Source organism: Triticum aestivum, chromosome 6D (assembly GCF_018294505.1).
Source record: "Triticum aestivum cultivar Chinese Spring chromosome 6D, IWGSC CS RefSeq v2.1, whole genome shotgun sequence".
NCBI classification, from domain to species: domain Eukaryota; kingdom Viridiplantae; phylum Streptophyta; class Magnoliopsida; order Poales; family Poaceae; genus Triticum; species Triticum aestivum.
This window is the reverse complement of record NC_057811.1, coordinates 319,122,944-319,144,336: the sequence shown is the minus strand read 5'-3', so window position 1 is coordinate 319,144,336 and position 21,393 is coordinate 319,122,944. Positions and strand designations below refer to the sequence as shown.

At 45.1% G+C, this 21,393-nt stretch overlaps 1 protein-coding gene across 1 annotated transcript; it reads left to right on the top strand.

Annotated features, from left to right (window-relative positions):
- Nucleotides 1-3,210: 3,210 nt before the first annotated feature.
- On the top strand, nt 3,211-4,307 carry LOC123141541 (transcription factor MYB30-like). The gene has a single exon (XM_044560652.1). It carries the CDS (start codon nt 3,343-3,345, stop codon nt 4,069-4,071), a length of 729 nt encoding a protein of 242 aa, XP_044416587.1. The 5' UTR covers nt 3,211-3,342; the 3' UTR covers nt 4,072-4,307.
- Nucleotides 4,308-21,393: the final 17,086 nt, after the last annotated feature.

Here is a 21,393-nt window from a genome sequence, read left to right as displayed (position 1 = left end):
ACCTTCAGGAGGGCAGAATGCTCAGCCCTGATCTTGTACTCATCACTAGAGATCGATGTAGCCCGGCAATGTTCCATCAGATGCTCCAATAACCCAGACCTGGGCTTGGGCTTGCTGCAGAAGGGGCAGCGGTACTTTTCCGTCCTCCAGTTGTGGTACATACCAGGTCCTTGGGCCCTGATCTTCAACACCACCTTCTCTTCAAACGACTCGACGTTCCCCTCGACCACATCATCTCCAGATTCATACTGCACACATTAATGACTGACATTAATACATTATGCATTCAAATACTATAAACACGTAATACTAACTCAATGCACAAATAACATTTCAACTAGGCCTTACCTCATACGGCTCATCTTCATCAGAGTCATATGGGTAGAACCCAGTCTTGTCCCACTTCCTCTTGTTGCCCACAAGATCCTCCTCCTCCTGCTATATTGTCAAACAAGCACATCAATTACAATGAATTGAATTGCAGTTCAAAGAATGTCATTACAGACAAAATTGTGAATGTGAACCACATTGGTATGTTGCAAGTGACCAAATGCTTTCCTTATAAATACAGAATCTAAGCAATCAATCAACAGACAAATGCTTTCCTTCATAAATGCTAATGAAAATCCAAGCTGGATTCTTGACATTCCCTGGATTAACCCAACACTTTTCTTTTGAGGGAATCCCCCCCCCACACTACTTAATGGAAACATATAGTATATTTTGTTGCTAGGATCCTGCCTTGGAATGTTTACTTCATAGTTATACAATGGTGACATCCTAGCTGCATATTTTTGTAATTCATCATAAGTATTTGCACAAGAGGAAAATCTCTGGCCAGGTTAATTTTATGAGGCTGGACAATAGGCCTGCCTACAACATTTGGTTTATAAAATTTTGGGCAAGGACAATATTTCAAGGCCATGTTACTGTTTTTGAGGCCACCCTTCTGCAATTGTAAAGTGAGTTATCTCTTAGCCCCCTAAATATAAAATTACATCCATTGCTACTAATTACACAAGCCAACTACAAATTTTAATATGCACAAATTACTGTTTTTGGGATAATGCAGCAAAGCTCCTACACATATTAACATAATGCAGTAGTTAATTAGGTACAACTTCAACTATAAATGCATACATCTCCAACAAACATCTAAAATTTCATTACTTACCTAAACAACAACAAATTATACTATAGATGAATCTTGTATCATCTAAATCAATTCATTGGCACATCAAAATTAATGCATTCCAAATCAAATATGTTTCCATCCAGTATCATTGAACCACAGATCAAATCAAATAATCATATATGTCTGCAGCATTGAACTACAGATCTAATAATCATATGACGTCTATCTGACCTTAAATTCCCCCTTAAATAAGGTATTCAACCTCATACTAATTAAAATCTAACAAGCAAAAATTCCACTACTAACCACTGAAAAAAACCCCAAGGTGCTTTATCTCTGAAGCAACGGCATTGGAGAGGATGTTCAATGCTGTAAATATCTCTGAAGCAACGGCAAAATTCCACTACTAACCCAAACTAAATAAGCATAGACTGCCCCTTCCCCTCTCCTTCAGAAGCCCCAATCCAACACAAACAAATCCAGCCCTTGAGAAGCTCTTTTTGATTAACATGACAACACCCATTACATGAGCACATCCTTCACTATATTTACAACCAAACTAATGCACCATCTAATCACCTCAGGTAGACATTTTCCAAAAACACAAGGACATGCACAACCCATCTCATAGCCTCTGCCTGACAGGCATCAATCAAGCATCAAAGAACTGCAACTATGACAACATGCATCAATCAAGCATCTAAGAATTGCAACTATGACAGGCATAATCCCTAGAACTAAGCATCCATTTAATTAATCATCAAGCCAAAGAACTAAAGCAGGCACCAACCCAAACCAATAGAGAAGTATATATTTGACTAATCCATCGTCTAATCCTCAAGCCAAACACCTAAAGAATTGCAAAAATTCCACTACTAATCTAATAAGCATCTGAAAAAACCCCATCCCTCAATCCGGCTACTTCTAACCTAATCTAATAATCATATGAGGTCCACCATTCTTGCACGAATCAAATACACAAAAACCCTAATGCAGAGAAAACCCTACATCCAACAAATCTAACCAAAAAACCTTCTGGCCACAAACCCTACAATCTAAAAACTACCACATTAAAGTGATAAGCAGATACCTTCTGCTCCGCCTGCTCCTCGCCAGAGCCGGCCTCCACCTTCTCCACCTCGTGCGCCTCGCCAGAGCCCGCTCCACCTTCTGTGCCTCGCCAGAGCCTGCCTCCACCTTCTGCGCCTCGCCGGAGATCGCCAGAGCGGGCGCATCTGGCTGGACTGCGCCACTGCAGCCCGCCCCCGCCTTCTCCAGATCTGCAGTGGGGGCAGCACCGCGCTGGACGCCGGCACGTCCCCTCACAAAGGTGCCCGCAGCGACTTGCCGCGCCTGCTCCACCAGATCTGCGCCCCAATCGGGGCGCTCGCCTCCTGCGTCCGCCATGGCGATGGAGAGGATGCGGTGAGGGCGACGAGGAGGTTGGAGAGGAGAGGGAGTGGGGAGTAGGGAGAGGGAGACGATGCGGCGGGGGGAAATGATGGGCGATGCGGCCGGAGGTGGTTGCCGTCCACATTTATATGATGGGACGGTTTTGGAATCTACCCGTGACACGTCCTGCCCCACGCGCGGGCGGCTCCATGGGTGCACGAAACGCCGCCATGTACAAATACGTATACGGCCGGGCATACGATCTAACCGGGCCCGTACGGGCCTCCCAGGGCTCCTCGACGGATATACGCGGAGGCAACAAAGACGATCGTGCCCCTCGTTATGAACCATTTTTGGTTCATCCTGACCGTCGATGTGTTTTTCCACCTCGCGCACAGGGGAGCACAGGAGCAGAAACGCTGTACTTAGAGTGAAACGCTGTACTTAGAGTGAGAAGCCGGGCAATAAACAAGGAAGCAAGCAACGTACTGCATGGACTCCATCATCCAAACAATAGAAAAAGAGCACTACCACTTGGATATAACGCCACAATTCTCCCTCGTTTTGTCAGCCAATGGCCGCAACTGCTGGGAACCTGCTCCAATTGACCACGTTTTCGGCATCGCCGCGCGCCGAGTACAAATAGCGCAACCCTCCCGCAATCTACACAGCACCAGCCGTATTCTTCTCTTCCTAGCAGCTCAGGCGGCCATTTCCTTCGGACCAGCGTCAACACACTGAGCAATCCATCCATCACACACACAGCGACAGAGAAAGAAGACGGGAGAGGAGCAGAGGAGTGAGAAAAGCTAGCAATGGTGAGGGCTCCTTGCTGCGAGAAGACAGGGCTCAAGAGGGGCCCGTGGACGGTGGAGGAGGACATGACCCTGGTGGCTCACATCGAGCAGCACGGGCACAGCAACTGGGGGGCGCTGCCGAAGCAGGCCGGCCTGCTGCGCTGCGCCAAGAGCTGCCGCCTCCGGTGGATCAACTACCTGTGCCCCGACATCAAGCGCGGCAACTTCACCAGCGAGGAGGAAGACGCTATCATCCAGCTCCACGCCATGCTCGGCAACAGATGGTCCACCATTGCCGCCAGGCTGCCAGGGAGGACGGACAACGAGATCAAGAACGTCTGGCACACACACCTCAAGAAGCGACTCGACTCGTCCTTGTCCAAGACGTCCGGCCAGGCAGCGCCTAAGCGCAAAGCCAAGAAGCCTGATGTAGCTGCGAGCACGCTCGAGGATCCGACCTCCGACCCGGTGTCGCCGGAGCAGTCCCTATCGACGTCATCTGCCACCGACTACTCGATGGCCTCGTCGTTGGAGAACACGGGCTCTTCCTCGGACGAGTTCCAGATCGACGACAGCTTCTGGTCGGAGACACTTGCGATGTCGGTGGACTGCTCCGGTTCCGGGATGGAAACCAGCGACACCGTCGCCGCAGATAGTGCATCGCCATCGTCAAGCAACGATGAGATGGACTTCTGGGTCACGCTGTTCATGCAGGATGGTGACATGCATAGTTTGTCACAAATTTAATGAGAAAATTGGGTTATTTTACATAACATTTTTTTATCGGAAACGAGGCAAGCAAACAAGCCAACAACTGTTCCCAGCTCTCAAGCCTAGCCAAAAAAGTAGCTGGGCAAGATTAAAACGACAACAAAAGGTAAGCAAACCTATGAGCAGGGAAGTGACCAAACAAGCAAAACAACACTAGGCGACGACTCTTGTCAAAGGTTATGTTACACAACGGATGTAACTAATAACTGTGTTGATATTTCTCGGTAACATGTGTGAGGAAACAGGCCGGGGCAACATTTGGTTACTCGTGATGAATTTGCTTGCGCTTTGTTGTCTTCTTTTTCAGGAAATATAAACGAGTGTCAATATTTTGAAGAAAATGTCTATTTGTTTTCGTTGTCAAATTTTCGGCACTCAATATGTCACATTTTTAGCGAAGGCCACGCCAAAATTATCGATTTTGCATCTTTCTTTTGAGAATATACGAATTAATTCGGCTATATCTTATAGGTATGCATCGAGTTGAATGTATAAATCTGTGTCACGGGCGTCAAACAATTTCGCGGAAGGTTTGAGGGAGTTCTTTGAGTTCGCCATGCAAGATTGGTGCGAATGGGTGGCAAAAAAATATGGTGTATATGTGTTAGTTGCCAAAACATGATTATGTACACACTAGAGTCTGCATGTTGCATCGACACTTGTTGTCATATGGCCTCATGTCTAGTTATACAAAATGGACAAGTCATGGTCTAGTGGATGATGGGTCATCAGATGAATAACAAGGCATATGGAGAGCCGGAAGAAGAAGGGATGGAACACCAACAGGATGGACATGCTGAAGATGACGAACAAATTGATCGTGATGTAGAGGTCAGATATGATGAAAAGTCTGTCAAACATGAAGAGGCCAAAGCGGACACAACAATCACCGGGGCTTGTTGGGCGGATGTTGGGCGGAATGGCCCAGGACCCTCATGTGCAAGAGTTGATTCTCAAAGGGTGTGTTTGGTTCGGGAACGAAGTGGAATGGAGTGTCATGGTTCCATTCCACTATAATGGTCAGTTCCGTTGCTGTGTTTGGTAGGGATAATTAGGTGGAATGGAATGGTTATATTTGGGTGTTTGGTTGGAGGTGTGAAATAGAATGAATTTGATTCGGTTTTGGCTCTTTGCTATAGAAATGATCAGATTACCTTACACGTATAGCTTTTTACATGAAACTGTGCGTCATCGCTGATTACATCTGGTCAACAGATGGTGATTTGAGTATTCAGAGGTTGCATCCTACATACTGACAGGAGATTAGAATGCAGCAAACAACTCGTTGCCGCTGATTGATGTTAGTTGCTGCATGGTTGTGGTCATCTACTCATGCCTTATCTGCCAGCTCCAGCTGCGGGCGTCAGCCATCCAGATCGAGCAGCCGCTCGTCCAGCCGCTAGAGGAGCACCTAAATCAAACACACCCAAAGTGACTACTAATGAGAGAGGCTCTTGTATAGAGGCTGTCAAACTGACGACACTTGAGAAGCACTCAAAAACTCCATTGCATGTGGGTGCAAGCCAAAACACAACTGCCTCAGTGTCACGTTGGATCTTTATGGACATTAAGGCAAAAACTAACATATTATGTGAGCTTGAGATGTATTTTCCGTCCTCATTCTTTGATTGGTACATCTACCGATCTAATCTGTCGGGGACATCACCGATCTAGGGCCGATGTTCCTGCAGAACATGTTTCCGTACGAAATGTTAAATGGGATCCTCAAATGATACATCCATAATAGGTCCCATCTGTATGAAAGCATCATCTAGGGCATTCTGACCGCATATAGGTAATCTAGTTTTGCAATGACTACATGAAAGTCGCCATACCTATAGGTCTGCCTCGTTCAAAGGCTCGATGGCGTAGGTCACAAGACCAGAAAGAAGAATTTGCATGTGCACTTAGACCAACCCGACCGAGTGGACGACTTCATCAGAGCACACACATTAGTGTTACACCTATGAGTTACATGTATTAAATTTGATATGATTTGCATGTATTAAATTAAACAAAAACACATGTTGTGCTCATAATGGCATTGCATAAGGTTAAATAAAACAAATTATGTGCAATGTTTTAGTACAATCCAAACATTTTGCTAAAATGGTGCGTGTGCGATGGACTGATTAACACACACATTTCTACATGAAAAAAAATCACACCAATTCGGATGTGATGATTATGATTAACAATTATTGTGCTAAAAATTGTCAGTGATAGGTGCATTCTCGCACATGTTTTGGACTTAATGAATTGTGAGTGACCGTCTTCGTAATCGCACACAGTTTATGTTATTGCAATCGTGTGTGACGATTTATTCCTAGCAGACGTTTTCTCAGTGGACAACCCGCTTGAGCACACGGTTCCGAGAATTATGTGCGATTAGGGATCCAAACCATGTTCGAAGCCCCATTGTGTACTGGTGACTTTTGCTCCATTCTGAGGGACAAATGAAGGGATGGAAAGGCTTCCGAGGTCAAAGATACCATTCAAAGCATGTTGTACTTTTCAGCCTGCTAAAATCTTATGGAGGCTAATGTATTGTGAAAAGTCAGATTTACGCAATAACATGTTGAATCAATCTTTCATTCTGACTTGAATTCTAATACCGAATCAAAACAAATCTTGAAAAACTCACCAAATCAACTGGCAGAAATAGAATGACACAAGCATTTGCTTAGATAGATTCTCATGGGTTGTCATGCCTGTAATTTTCCATATTTAACATATATCAGCTTAATTTTTTTTGAAGGAGCCAAAGCTCTATATTAATCAAACATAGCCATTACAAGAAAATACCACAAAAGGAAAATACTATCCAATACTTTGAGAGTTCTCTATCCTCTCCATTCCACACAAGCGGATAACACACGCCGTCCGATATTGTCCACTCTCGAGTTTTCCATTACCGTTAGAACAAGAAAGCAGTATCCACGTAGGCAGCTGGGAAACCACTGACCAGCCAGGAAGTTTCGATGACCTCGATCCCAAAGGATTCACGACCCTGAGAAGAAGATGATATTGGGTATACTCACATGCAAAAAGCAAAGATAGCGGCCCCAAGCGTCAATCTACTGTTATTTGTTCCAGGTAGCGATAGAAAATAGCGTGTTGTCGTGATGCGGCTGCAATAGCAATTGTCAAACCGCAATAGCCGGAGATATCGCACCGCTACTTGTTCCAAATTTGATTTTTTTAATGCTAGTTTCCTATGAAATTATATAAGTGCTTGATTACTTATTGTCAATGTGCTTACATACTTATATAAATGATGTTCAATTATAGATATATGTTTATATACTTGTAAAAATGATGATGTTACAAATTCAAGCGCACAATTGCTCAAAGTAAATGACATTTTTGTTGTTAATGGTATAGGGATATACAAATAATCTCAACATATGAGTGTTTCTGCAAATCCTCTATGTGGACATAGAGCCCGCTATCCGCTACGCCCACCCCAATCTGCTATCCGCTATCCGCTATCCTCTGTTTAAAACATTTATATCATGACTAGACGTCTACCTGAGTCAACGGAATAAGGAACTATATTATGGCCAAAGCACCTTCACTCAATGGAACAAGCACGTCGGTGCTCGACTGGGACCGGCGACATCGCACCTACGAACCATCCCATGAACCCTATGAAGAAGCAAGTGACATTTGATCTAGATTAGATTGACCCCCAACATAACGCAACAGAGAGGAGAGTTGCACTACTGGAATCAGCTTCTTTGTCGTCCGCCATGGCGGACGGCAAAGGCATAGATCCCGGACGGCAAACGTCTTTGCCGTCAGCTAGCGGACGGCAAAACATCCGTCTGAACGCGTGCCAGCAAAGGCCTTCTTTGTCGTCCGCTTCTTAGAAACGGACGGCAAAGGGTTGTGTCGTCAGCCGTCCGAGGCCAGCAGACGGCAAAGATAACGGACGGCAGTGGGGTGGGGTGAGAGCCGTTAGGGGGTTAATGGCGCTCTTTACCGTCCGCCAGTGGACGACAAAGAGGCAAAGCTCTTTGCCGTCCGCTGACAGACGGCAAAGAGCCTAGCTAGGCCAGCACCGGAAAGCTGCCACATGGCAAGCTATGCCGTCTGCCAGCGGACGGCATAGATGGCCCTCTTTGTCGTCTGCTATCAGACGGCAAAATTACCAAATAGGCAGCCAGTGTTCCCAGGTTGCACAGGTAGCTGCCACGTGTCCTCTTTGCCGTCCGCTAGCAGACGGCAAAGCTCTTTGCCGTCCGTTAGCAGATGGCAAAGAGGCTATATATCCCATGTTTTTATTTAAATCCATTTAATTAGACATGGTTTCAAACACAGATATACATGCATACATATCCAACATATCCAATAGCATATAACAGCATGTCCAACAACATATTTCATCAAATCCAACAACATAGTTCAACAAAGTCCAACATATCCATATATACATAACCAGAAACAAGTTTCCAACAACATATCCATATAGACATACATATCCAAACAAGTTTTCATAAACAACAAGAAAGCACCAGAAGAATAGTACACTCCATGAATCCAAGCTTCCTCGTGTAAAGCAAATCTGCAAATTGGGAAAGATGAAAGTTAGAAGAAGAAGAAGAAGAAGAAGATTTTTTTTTCTTCTCTTTCTTTTTCTCCTCTCCTCTTCTTTATCTTCTTCTTCTTCTTCTAACTAAGGTGGGTAAAAATGCCATTTTATTGCTAAGCTAGGTAAAAATGCTAAGTGTAGGTCATTTTAGAGCTAAGCTAGGTAAATATGTCATTTTGAAGCTTAGTAAGGTTATTATGTCATTTTCGAGAAAAATAAGCTAAGTCTGTAGCATTTTGGAGGTAACAAAGATTATCATGCCATTTTTGACCTAAGTATGTTAAGTATGTCATAAATGAACTGAATAAGCTAAGTATAGCTTATTTTTTATCTAACTTAGGTAATTATGCCATTTAGGAGGAAAATAAGCTAAGTATCCATTTGTAAAGCAAAACACTAGAGAAAACTTACCCTCATCACAACAAATGTGATGAAGATCGCAACAAAGGTAACAATTGATCCAACGGCATAATGATACCAAGCCTCATTATGAATGGCATATTTTCTAATCTTCTTAAGCTTCAGGCGTATTGCATCCATCTTCAAGCGCATTGCATTCATCTTCATCTTGTGATCATCGATGACATCGGCAACATACAACTCCAATGTCATCTTCTCTTCTTCAATTCTTTTAATTTTTTCTTTCAAATACTCGTTTTCTTTTTCAACTAAATTTAACTTCTCGACAAGAGGGTCGGTTTCAAATTCCGGTTCACATACCTCCTAGATTAAAATATCACTATGTCAACTTGATGGCCATAATTGTCATAAATGCGAAATGCAACAAATAGTTATGAAAGAGAATTTACCACATTCGAATCATAAAGCAGGCGAGGGCCGACGGGGACGGACATCAAGACCATGGCACTATGTATAAGAAACAATCATACAAAGTAAGAAAATTATACATACCAACTATATAAATCATACAATCATACAAATAACTATATAAATCAAGTACAACATATAAATTTGAATACCTAATAATCACTATCGGTAATGACGTGCTCATCATCATCATTAATAAAAGCATCATCATCATCACTATCGGTAATGACGTGCTTATCATCATCATTAATAAATGCATCATCATGTGGAAGGCCACCTTTACGTAGTCGTTCAAGCATCAACAGGTCATCTGCAGCAGTAATCTTCTTCTTCCGGCTCTTTTTGTTCCGGCTCAGCGGTGAAGTCGGATTCACTATCGTTGTCTACTTCAATGTTCTAGGGTGGAGTAGAGCGGTTCTTGAAATGTTTTTTGGAAAGACATGTTTCTTGGAAGAATTCTCCTTCGTCATATGTGTCTTGGTTAATGTGAGGTTCATAATCCTTTTCATTGGGGGGAGGTGGTCTAACACGTGGCGGCACTTCATAAACGACGTCCCAACCATTGAGATTTGGATCACTTCGACAGGCCCACGGTAGATAGAAAACTTGGGTTGCCTGTTGAGCCGTAATATAGACATCGGGAACATCCAAATGGGTGCTTTGTTTGATTTCGACTAGCCCTATATGTTCATGAGTCCTTCTAGTCTCCCTCGGCTGGAACCAATAACATCTGAAGACTACGACGATTGGTGGGTTTTCACCATAGAATTGAAGTTCATAAATTGCTTCAACTCTTCCATAATACTCGATACCTCCTTCACCGATAGCAGAGACACAACAATTTGTAGACTTTCGGTCGGCCATAGATAGCTCTTTGCCATAGGTACGAAAGCGATACCCGTTGATGTCGTATTTGTCAAATGAACGGACCTTATAGTCAAAACCATTAGCTACTTGTCTCATTTCGGCATCCATAATCTCTGAATTAGCCTACAAGTTTAATACGAAAGGATTGTTGCATTAGTCGCAAATTAGCCAAAGAAATGAAAGGGTCTAATGGAAATTACCGGTTTTTTTTGAACCAAGAGATGAAACCGGGATATTCGGCTCCTTGCTTTGCCAGAAGCTCATACTCTTCGACGGAATCCTTTTGGATCACCGCTCCATACGAGAATATGGCGACGTATCGACTGCATCAAATATCCAGGAATACGAGCAGTTCAAAGGATTTAGAAGTTGCGAAACAATGTACCGAGACCTTACTCAATGTACGGCCACACTTCTGTTAGGTTGTTGAAGAGATACAGGAAAATGGTCCGCCATTCTTCAACATCCAACAATACTGGTTTCCAACCATTGGCTGGTGCGAGATTCCCTTTGAATAGGCTGAGGTTGGATTGACCCTTTTGAGGTTCGTCAGCATTGTATCGAGGCTTCGGATTATACAAATGACGATTTTTGGCTTCATAGTGTGCTGTCACGAAGTTTGCCGCCTCCTCAGTGATGAATGCCTCAGCCATCGATGCTTCTATTCTACGTTTATTTTTACATTTTGCTCGAAGCGTCTTCTGCATCCTCTCAGTTGAGTAGCACCAACGATTTTGCACGGGCCCCCCCAATCGTGCCTCGGTCGGGAGATGCAAAATCAAGTGTTGCATTGGATTAAAGAAGCTTGACGGAAAGATCATCTCTAACTTGCAGATCAACTCCGGCGCCAACTGTTCCATTTCTTCTAGGAGGCCAGGCGATAGTTCTTTCGCACAAAGAACACGGAAGAAATAGCTTAGCTCTGCCAGTACTAGCCATTCATCCTCAGGGATGAAGCCACGCAACATCACCGGCATTATCCGCTCAATCCATATGTGCCAATCATGACTTTTTAGACCAAATATTTTCAATTTTTGAAGACTCGCTCCCCTCTTTAGATTTGCTGCATACCCATCGGGGAACATCAACTGCATTTTCACCCACAAAATAATTTCTTCATAGCTGGCCTTCCAAGATTGAACCATGCCTTTCGCTTCGTCCAGTTCCCTTTCCTTTCGGTTCTTTCATGTTTTGTAACGGTCTATCACATAGCTCCTCTTGATCGACTCTAGCCTAAGTATTATCCTTTGATTTCCCCTCTATGCCGAACAATGTACCAAAAATGGCTTCGGCGATATTCTTTTCAGTGTGCATCACGTCGATGTTGTGTGGGCAAAGGAGGTCTTTGAAGTAAGGCAGATCCCAGAAGCATGTCTTGTGAGTCCAGGCGTGTTCCTTATTATACCCCTTGAAATACCCTGGACGCTCTGGATCTGGCTCGAGAGCGTTTAACTGATCTAGGGTCTGTTGGCCTGTCAACGCAGGTGGTGCAGAGTGTTTGACAACTCTACCTTTGATGAAGTTCTTCTTGTCTTTCCTGAACTTATGGCGAGGATGTAGAAACAGTCTATGCAAGTCAAAGCAACTATACTTGTGCCCTGCCGTCAGCCAACGAAACTCAAGAGCTCCCTTGCATGTGGGGCACGGGAACCTTCCATGCACACACCAGCCAACGAATAGCGCATACGCCGGCAAGTCATGCGTCGAGTACATGTACCAGGCACGCATTATGAAGTTCTCTTTGCTAAAGGCGTCGTATGTCTTGAACCCATTATCCCAAGCTTCTTGCAATTCGTCCTTAAGCGGCTGCATGTACACATTCATATTCTTCCCCGGATAGTTGGGCCCTGGAATTATCAACGTCGGGAAAATGTTCTTTCTTTGCATAATCTGCCGGGGGGAGATTGAGTGGAATGACAAACACGGGCCAACAGCTGTATGGGGTTGCCATCTGACCAAACACACTGAACCCATCTGTGCTGACGGCGACTCGAGGATGCCTTGGATCTGCCGTTTTTTCCTTATGTAATGCATCGAAGCGCTTCCACGCTTCACCATCCGATGTGTGCACCATCATCACATTCCCATCTGCATCTAGTTCGGTTCTTTTGCCCGTTTTGTGCCATGTCATCTGTCTGGCCGTGTCTTCGACCATGAAAAGACGTTGAAGTCTTGGTACGATTGGCATATACCGAAGAACATTAACGGGTATTTTGGTCTGCGTCTTCTCACCCATACCGTTGTCTACCACAACATACCTGGAAGAATTGCAAATGGGACAATAGTTCAAGTCCTCATACTGAAGCCTAAATAAGACACATCCTTTCTCACAGGCATGTATCTTCTCATAGGGCATCTTAAGAGCACGGAGGATTTTGTCTGACTGGTACAGGTTTGGAGGTAGCACATGGCCTTTGGGTAGAAATCGTCTGAATACTGTCATCATCGCGTCGTAGCATTCTCTGCCTAAGTTGAATTGAGCCTTCAAAGCCATTATTTGTGAGATGGCATCCAGCTGACAAAGCTCAGTGTGCTCGTGGAGAGGACGTTTTGAGGACTCCAACATTTCAGTGAAGGCCTTTGCAGATTCCTCCATCTCCTCGTCCGAGTCCCGAGCATCGTCAAAGTCTTGCACCATGTCTACGGTCCTGGTACCATGCTCGTCGGTGCGACGACGAACCACCTCAGCTCTGGCACGTTGGGCAGACTCACCATGTAATGTCCAGACCGTGTAACCAGGCGTAAAACCAAACTTCTGCAGGTCTTTACTCATTTCAAGCTCGTCCCTCTTTTTATAGTTGTCGCAACGGGCACAGGGGCACCAGCTTAATTCCTGGCCATTTGCAAATGCGGCTCTAACAAACCCCTTGGTTTTTGTTAACCATTCCTCGGTCCAAACTTTCTGACTAGTGTAACCGGTGTACATCCATGCACGATCACTCATATTGACTTCCTACTGGACACACAAGAAATATATACATAATTAAGCAAACCATATCCATCAGTTAATGGAGTTTGTCAGTTTTATTACGTCCATGCAACCTACACGCTAATAGGTAAAGATAGGTCCTAATCCCACCCGAGTATGTGTAGATTGGGTTCGTTTTCCCATGCTCTGCTCCGGATCCGACGCAAAATTTCGGCAGCACCTCCCCGCTGTTCTCCTGATACACGTCTCGGCAATAAGCAGAGAGGATGTGTACCCGGAGAACAACAGGGAGGCACTGACGAAATTCTGCATCGGATCCGGAGCAGAGCATATGGGAAAACGAACCCAATCTACACATACTCGGGCTGTCCATGGATAACGTTGGACAATTCGAAAGAATCACGATTATAAATATGCAAATGCATGCATATTTATAGATGTAACCCTTTCGAACGGGAGACGCATAGTGGTTACGCATACTGATGATTGACACCTATAGCTAGCAAGTTTCATCGGCACGAAGACCGGAACAGAGCAAATGAAGGGGGGAGGAGGAGATGTCATTTGTGCTCACCAACGAACGCAGGGGCGGAGCTCGTCGAACACTAGACCCTCGCAGCGACGAAATAACTGCACATTTAAATCGAAAGATGAGTAACATAGCAATTTTGTTTCTTCCGTCGACCTAACTAAATTTTGACAACAGGACGAGCGGGTTAGGGGGTCCTTGGCGTCGATGGAACCCTAAATAGCAAGTATCATCGGTGCGAGATACATGTGGCGCTCGGCGTTGAACACTAGATCCACATCCACAAGTGAAGCCGGCGCCCGGCGTCCCGCAACAATAGTTCTGGTGGCCGATGACGGTCGAACACCATTGGCGAATTTGTCTGGCAGCCTCTGCGATGAGGATTAAAGCCAAGTTTTGAAATTTCAAACAACCAAACCGACTTGAGTCAGTTTGGGTGTTTCAAGTTTCAACACTTGCCTTTAATCGTCATCGCAGAGGCTGCCAGGCAAATTCGCGATGGTGTTCGACCGCCATCGACGCCAAGAACAGTTTCTTTGGGACGCCGGACGTCGCCGTCACTTGTAGGACATGGATGTAGTGTTCGACACCGATGGCCACATGTATCTCGCACCGACGATACTTGCTATTTAGGGTTCCATCGACACCGAGGAACCCCTAGCCCGCTCGTCCCCGGGCGCCCTCTTTTTTCCTTTCCTTCTTCTCTTCTTTTCCTTTTTCTTCTTCTTCTTCTTCTTCTTCTTCTTTCTTCTTCTCCCTCCTCCTCTTCCTCCCTCCTCCTCCTCCTTCTACTCCTCCTCTTCTTCTAAACTAAAACTAAAACTAATCTAAAATAAACTAAACTAAAATAAACTAAAACTAAAACTAAAACTAAACTGAAAATAAAAGTAAACTAAAACTAAAACTAAAACTAAAACAGAAACTAAACTAAAAGAAACTAAAAAAGGGGGAAGAACAAACCTGCAGGGGATCGCCGGTGGAGGGCGAGGTCGACCGGTGGGGCGGGGCGGCGCAGGAGCCGCGGTGAGGAGGGCGGCAGTGGGGCGCGGCGACGCAGGGCCGCGGGGAGGGGTCCGGCACCTGGGCGGCCCGGCGGAGGCCTCTCCAGCAACGGGGCGCGGCGGGGCGGCGGGGCGCAGGGGAGAGGGCTGGACGACAACGGGGGCTGGGTCCGGCGGGCGGGGCTGGCCGGCGGCGGCGGCGGCGGGGGAGGAGAGAGGCGGGCGCGTGGGAGGGAGACAGAGAAAGAGAGAGAGGGGGGAGACGGCTCGGCCCGTTAAGTGGGCCTTCTTTGCCGTCTGCTAGCAGACGGCAAAGAGGGCGGCCGTTTAGGGCTGGCCCACGTCTCCTCTTTGCCGGCCGCTGGCGGACGTCAAAGAACCTGACCTAGCCACGCCGTGCCCTGTGGGGCTCACCTGGCCCTTTGCCGTCTGCCTTCTAGCTCTTTGCCGTCAGCTGGCTGACGGCAAAGAAAGAGCGGACAGCAAATAGAGTTTTTGCCATCTGCGCTTTCTTTGCCGTCCGCTTTGTGGAAGCGGACAGCAAAGAGGCTCTTTGCCGTCAGCCGGCGGACGGCAAAGAGGTGGCAGACGGCAAATTGCCAGATTCCAGTAGTGTTGGTGAGCATGTTGATGCAAATTCCCGCAGCTAGGTTATACCTCCTAGCCGCGAGAATTTTTCTCTTAAATTGATCCATATATCGAGCAACAAACATACAGTGCCTCTATATGTATCCATGCATACGAAACCACTGTTCCGATAGAACTTCCCTGTCTAGAACAAGAGTAGCGTCAAAGAACTAGAGGAGGATGTGGAGTAGCCGTGCCTAACAGCGTATGAACTTATCGTGAGAGAGAGATGGGCAACCTCCTAACAAAAGAGAGATGTCTTTGGAGGGTTTCCCCCTCTCATATATATAGGGGCGTGGGAGGTGGGGCTGCCTTGGAGGAGGAGGCGCCTCCTCCTAGGTCCGTCTCACCAAGGATGGGCGCCCCACCAAACCCTAGGCCTATAGGCCCATGTGGCTACCCCCCCTACTTTGGCCTAACCAAGTGAGCAGGCCATGGCGCCCTATGTAATTATTTTGAAAGTTATGGAATACTCTAGAACCCTCCCTGAACTTCCGATGATATTCCAATCTCCCAGGACTTTCCTGGTTTTCCAAAACTTCTCCGAATTTTCTTCGAAATACTTATGGTTTTCTCTTCAAAACCTTTTCAAACTTTTCTGGTAAATTTATCTCACACTCCTATACTCCTAATTCTCAACAGGTCGGTAAACCTTAAGCATGTGACACCACAGGTTCGGTAATGTGTAGACTTGACCCAAAAGTCCTTCGGTCAATGATCAATAGCAGAACCGTGGACATCCATATTGACCCGTACACCCACAAAAGTAAGTCAAACTTTTGTTTCCATGTGCTATTACCTTTGCTTCGCGATACTTGACAAAATCCAAGATGAGATTTATCGGTATCCCCGTGAATTAACTTTTGATTACTATACCAAGTTCTCCTTGTTACCGATTTTGTCCTTTTTTGGTTTCCGTGTTCCGGCATCCCCGTGATCATGCCATCCTATGTATGGCCAGACGATGATGGATATTGTAATACCGAGAGGGCCCTAAGATTATCTCTTCATCGTCGGATAAGCAAAATAGTCTTGAATTATCAACTCCCTTGTCATATATTTGGATGCACCTGTAAGTTCTTGTTATGATCACCTTGTTATGGGTAATGTTTGACAACCCCCAAAGCACCACATCCAGTATGATGGTACTTGGTACTCTCATGATCTAACGAATTATGCATATGTTAACATCTTTGTGACTATACTAATACCCAGTGACAATATGATCACGTCGTATATCAATCGATTAGATCTATTCAACAGTTGTTCTCCAACAATGTTATCCCATTGTCGTCGGCGTACTTGTTATTTTAACTATGCCCATGATCAGAAAACAGGTCCATCATGCTACACTTGAGCTAGTCTATTTGCTGTTTATTATCCCACTCGTGCAACTGAGTTTTCCTCCGAACCTCTTTTATATTGCAAACTCGAGAACCATTGCGATTCTGCACAGAAAATAAATATTAATTACAAACTAGGAAATAAATAATGATATTTATTATTGCCTCTAGGCATATTTCCTCGACCACGCACCACACTACTAGCTCCAAACGCAAGCCATCCACCGGATATCAAAACCAAGAACGTCATGCTTGAATTAGATTACAACTCCCCGCTTGGGGACTTGAGGACGCAATGAAGGATGTGTGGACTGCGAGAAAGCTATAGTTGTTGCCGTTTGCTGCCACCCTGCGTTTGATGTTGTTATTTTCATCATTGGTGAACTGCAAATTCCTGCTGATCGAGGCGAGCAGGAACGTCGCACCGACATGTACCCTCCTCCAGAAAGTTACGAGTGTAGTGGCACGACCAAGTCCAATATCTTAGCTTTGGAATAGTGTTCAGGGAGGTGTCCATAAGACACCAGGGGATCGACCTTGCGTACCCCAAGTCCCGATGACCATACCTTCGTACTCCATGTGGTGTAGTAGCGGTTGTCTGACAAGGGAACTGCTCAAAGCATGTGACAGCACCAGGGCGCTCGCGTCTGCCATGTTGTAGCTACACCGGGAGTTCCTAGAACCCTACTAGAGCACATGGCTCGGTAACTTCATGCTCGCCGAGTTCCCATGAATAACGAGCACCATCGGAGCTCATTCGCTACTCGTCTCTGTGTTGCAGCGATGACACTCCGATATCGGCAAGTAGTGACAGTGGGTCCATGGAGGTTATGAGGATAAGGTGCTTGATAAAATGTTGCACCAAGATTATTCTTGACTTGGCATCTTGCAAAAAAAACCACCTCAAAAAATAGTATCAGGGTTGTTTCTTTGCAAAAAGAATGCTTGTTGAGTGGACACCATAGCTCTTAGAACGGTGGTGTGACCCGTTTGTTTATAAAATAAAGTCTTGTGACCAATTCATAACATTTTAAAAATACGGTGACTAAAGTGCTCATCTCACGAGAATGGTGTGACTACACGTATTTATCTAATCTCATTCTATAAAAAGAACCACTAGAATTCAAGTCCTAGACTTGACATTGTTGCTTGTATTTTTCTGAATTTATTTCAGCTTTTCCCGTGATGTTCGTTTAGTGGGAGGGGACATTCCCGTCGACTACTTAGCCATCTGTGGCGATTTCGTTAATCTTAAAATGATGTGTCGGCCTAGTCTCTCGTATGTGCTCATGCAAATAGAATATGCATGCGTGCATGCATGCATTCATAGTTAAGTGGGGTTTTTCAAAACAATGGGTTTCTTGGACTATGGCATGTGTGTCCTCAGTGAAGTACTCGGTTAAGTTGAATGGAAAATTATTGGAGGCTTTCACCCCTTCTCGTGGCCTCAGACAAGGTGACCCTTTATCACCGTTTTTATTTCTTTTTGTTGCTGACGCCCTTTCTCGTTTGGTCAACAAAGCATGTTTTGAGGAGGGACTAGATGGGGTTACAATATGTCGTCGTGCACCGATGATATCCCACTTGTTGTTTGCGGATGACTCATTATTGTTCTTTTGAGCTTCAGAACAACAAGCAACTATTGTGAAAGGTTTGTTGAGCACTTATGCACTGGCTACGGGTCAACTTATAAACCCATCGAAGTGTTCCATCCTTTTCTCTAGTAATTGCTCGGAAGTGGTATCTTCGGAAGTGAAAAATATTTTGGATATCACTAGTGAAGCATTTGAGCCTAAATATTTGGGCCTGCCTGTTCCGGAAGGGAGGATGCATAAAGGGAGGTTCGAGACAACTCAGGAAAGATTGAGGAAAAGACTAGTTGATTGGAGTGAACAATTTATGTCTGTTGGAAACAAAGAAATATTAATCAAAGTTGTGGCCCAGGCGATTCCCACGTATATTATGAGTGTTTTCCGCTTACCTGTCTCGGTTTGCGACGAGCTAACTAAGATGATGACACAGTACTGGTGGGGTGTTGAGAATGATAAAAAGAGGATGGCGTGGTTGAGTTGGGATAAACTTAGCCTACCAAAGAATAAAGGAGGCATGGGATTCCGAGACATGCGAGCTTTCAACCAAGCTTTATTGGCTAAGCAAGCATGGAGATTAATTGATGCCCCTGCAAGTTTATGTGCACGTTTGTTAAAGGCGAAATATTATTCGAATGGCAGCATTCTTGATACTGTGTTTACAGGACACTCTTCGGCTGTTTGGAAAGGCATAGTGTATGGGTTTGAACTTGTCAAAAACGGTATAATTTGGCGAATTGGCAATGGGGCTTCGGTCAGGACATGGAGGGACCCCTGAATCCCTCGACGATTTGATTTTCGTCCCATTACTCCTAAGAGGAACTGTCGTTTTAACCGTGTTTCTGATTTTTTGAATGAAAGTGATGCATGGACCATTGATCGCCTTGAGGAACATTTCTGGCCAATGGACGTTGTCGAAATTCTCAAAATTCGGACTTCGCCTAGGAACAGAAGCGATTTCATTGGATGGTTTCCTGAATCACATGGCATGTTTACGGTCAAATCGGCCTATCGTTTGGCAATTGAAGCACATGATGTTCTGCATGCTAGTAGCGCAAGTAGCACAAGTCCGGATGGTGTGCGTACAATTTGGAGCAATATTTGGAATTCACAGGTTCCCCTTAAAATGCGGATTATGGCATGGAGGACAGCGTTGGGGTCATTGGCCACTAACTTGGCTAAGAACCAGCGACATATTCCGGCGTCCAGTACTTGCCCGGTCTGCGGTATTAAGAGGGAAAGCGGTTTTCATGCTTTTATCACATGTGTGCATGCTCAACATGTGTGGGAGGCTCTACGTATGATCTGGCCCTTGCCAGATAACTCGCGTCTTGTGGATACGGGAAAGGATTGGCTGTTGCAAGTGCTATCTAATTGTCCAGATCATATCCATGACCGGGTAATCATGACTATCTGGCGAATTTGGCAGCTTCGCAATGACATAGCGCATGGTGAAAAGGAGACCTCGATGGAGGTGACTGTGCAATTTTTGGACAGTTACTACAAATCTCTAAATCTTGTCAGCAAATATAGTATGGAGGAAATTATAAAAGGAAAGATGGCGATGTGTGATGACAGTCGGGTTTACCAAGAAAAATTGAACCTGGTCCCGAAGTTGTGGCCACCACCGCAGTCGGGCTGGGTGGCACTTTCTGTTGATGGCTCCTTTTCAAGCATGGATGGTCGGGCAGCGGCCAGAATGGTCTTACGAAGAGAAGATGGCTCATTGATTTTCGCGGCATATAGATACATTTTTCATTGCAATGATGCCCTGGAAGCGGAAATACATGCGATTATGCAAGGAATGGCACTGGCCATTCAACATTCGAATTTTCCGATGGTGGTACAATCTGATTCTGTTAATGCTTTAGCTATTATTGCCGGCGACACCTTGTCCAGGTCGGCTTATGGGCACTTAGCTGCTGAGATTAGAGAAAATATGGCTGTTAGAGAGTTTGTTCCTCTGAAAATTAGTAGGGAACAAAATAGGGTAGCACATCAATTGGCATTTTATAGCCGTACCGAAGCTTGTACTGCGGTATGGTTGAACTCAAGCCCTCCGTGTTGTGAGGGCTTGTTGTCTCGAGATTGTAACCCTATCATTATGGAATAAAACTCTCTTTCACCCCGCAAAAGAAAAGAAAAAAGAATATATGTGCGTATTTATGAGTGTATGATGTTCATGTGACTTACAAACACCGAAGAAAAAGATAAATATTAAAGTGAACATCACAAGGCCTAATGTGAACGCGTGCGGCCTCAGCTTGGCTGGACCCTTACTATTCAGGCAGACAATAGTCCACTACCTAGGTTTAGTTAAGCAATGACGCAATCAAGTGAACTTGTGTCCATACTTTTTCATAGCGGAGCCGTTTCAGGCTGACATGTTTGGGCAACGACGCTGCGGACTCTTGTCCCGCACGACATGTGGAATCATCCTGGTGGCTGCGGTTTGTACCCATGCCTATAGAACTGATTGACGACACGTTGGCAAAAAGACTCAAAGTTTCCACGCGCTAGTACGTGCATTTTGCTGACTTGTGTCTGCCATGTCCTATATTAATATGCTCCTCCCCCTACGGGTTATGGACGCTGATGAATGTTTTGTTTTGTCCGGAGGCTTCAGCTTTATCGTCGGTTGCACGCGGCATGTGAATTAAGTATGAATCACGCTCTCAGCTTTCATGGCTGAACAATTGAAATGTCCACAGCACAACTCAAATTTCTCTGTGTGGCAGCAGAAAAACGAGGTCCCAAGCATGACCCGCATTCAAAACAATCGTGTGTGTGCCGTTTAATCTGGGCATCATCGTTGTTAGCAGAGGACAGGGCTTTGACTCATACTCCCTTCGGTCCTTTTTACTCCGCGTATTAAAGTTATGTCAAATCAAACTTTATAAAGTTTGATCAAATTGTTATTAAAAAATATCAACATACTCCCTCTGTTCCTAAATATAAGTCTTTGTAGAGATTTCACTATGGACTACATAT

Bases quoted from the DNA above. Each gene is read 5' to 3' on its own strand.
- LOC123141541 (XM_044560652.1), top strand. From the start codon at position 3,343: ATGGTGAGGGCTCCTTGCTGCGAGAAGACAGGGCTCAAGAGGGGCCCG.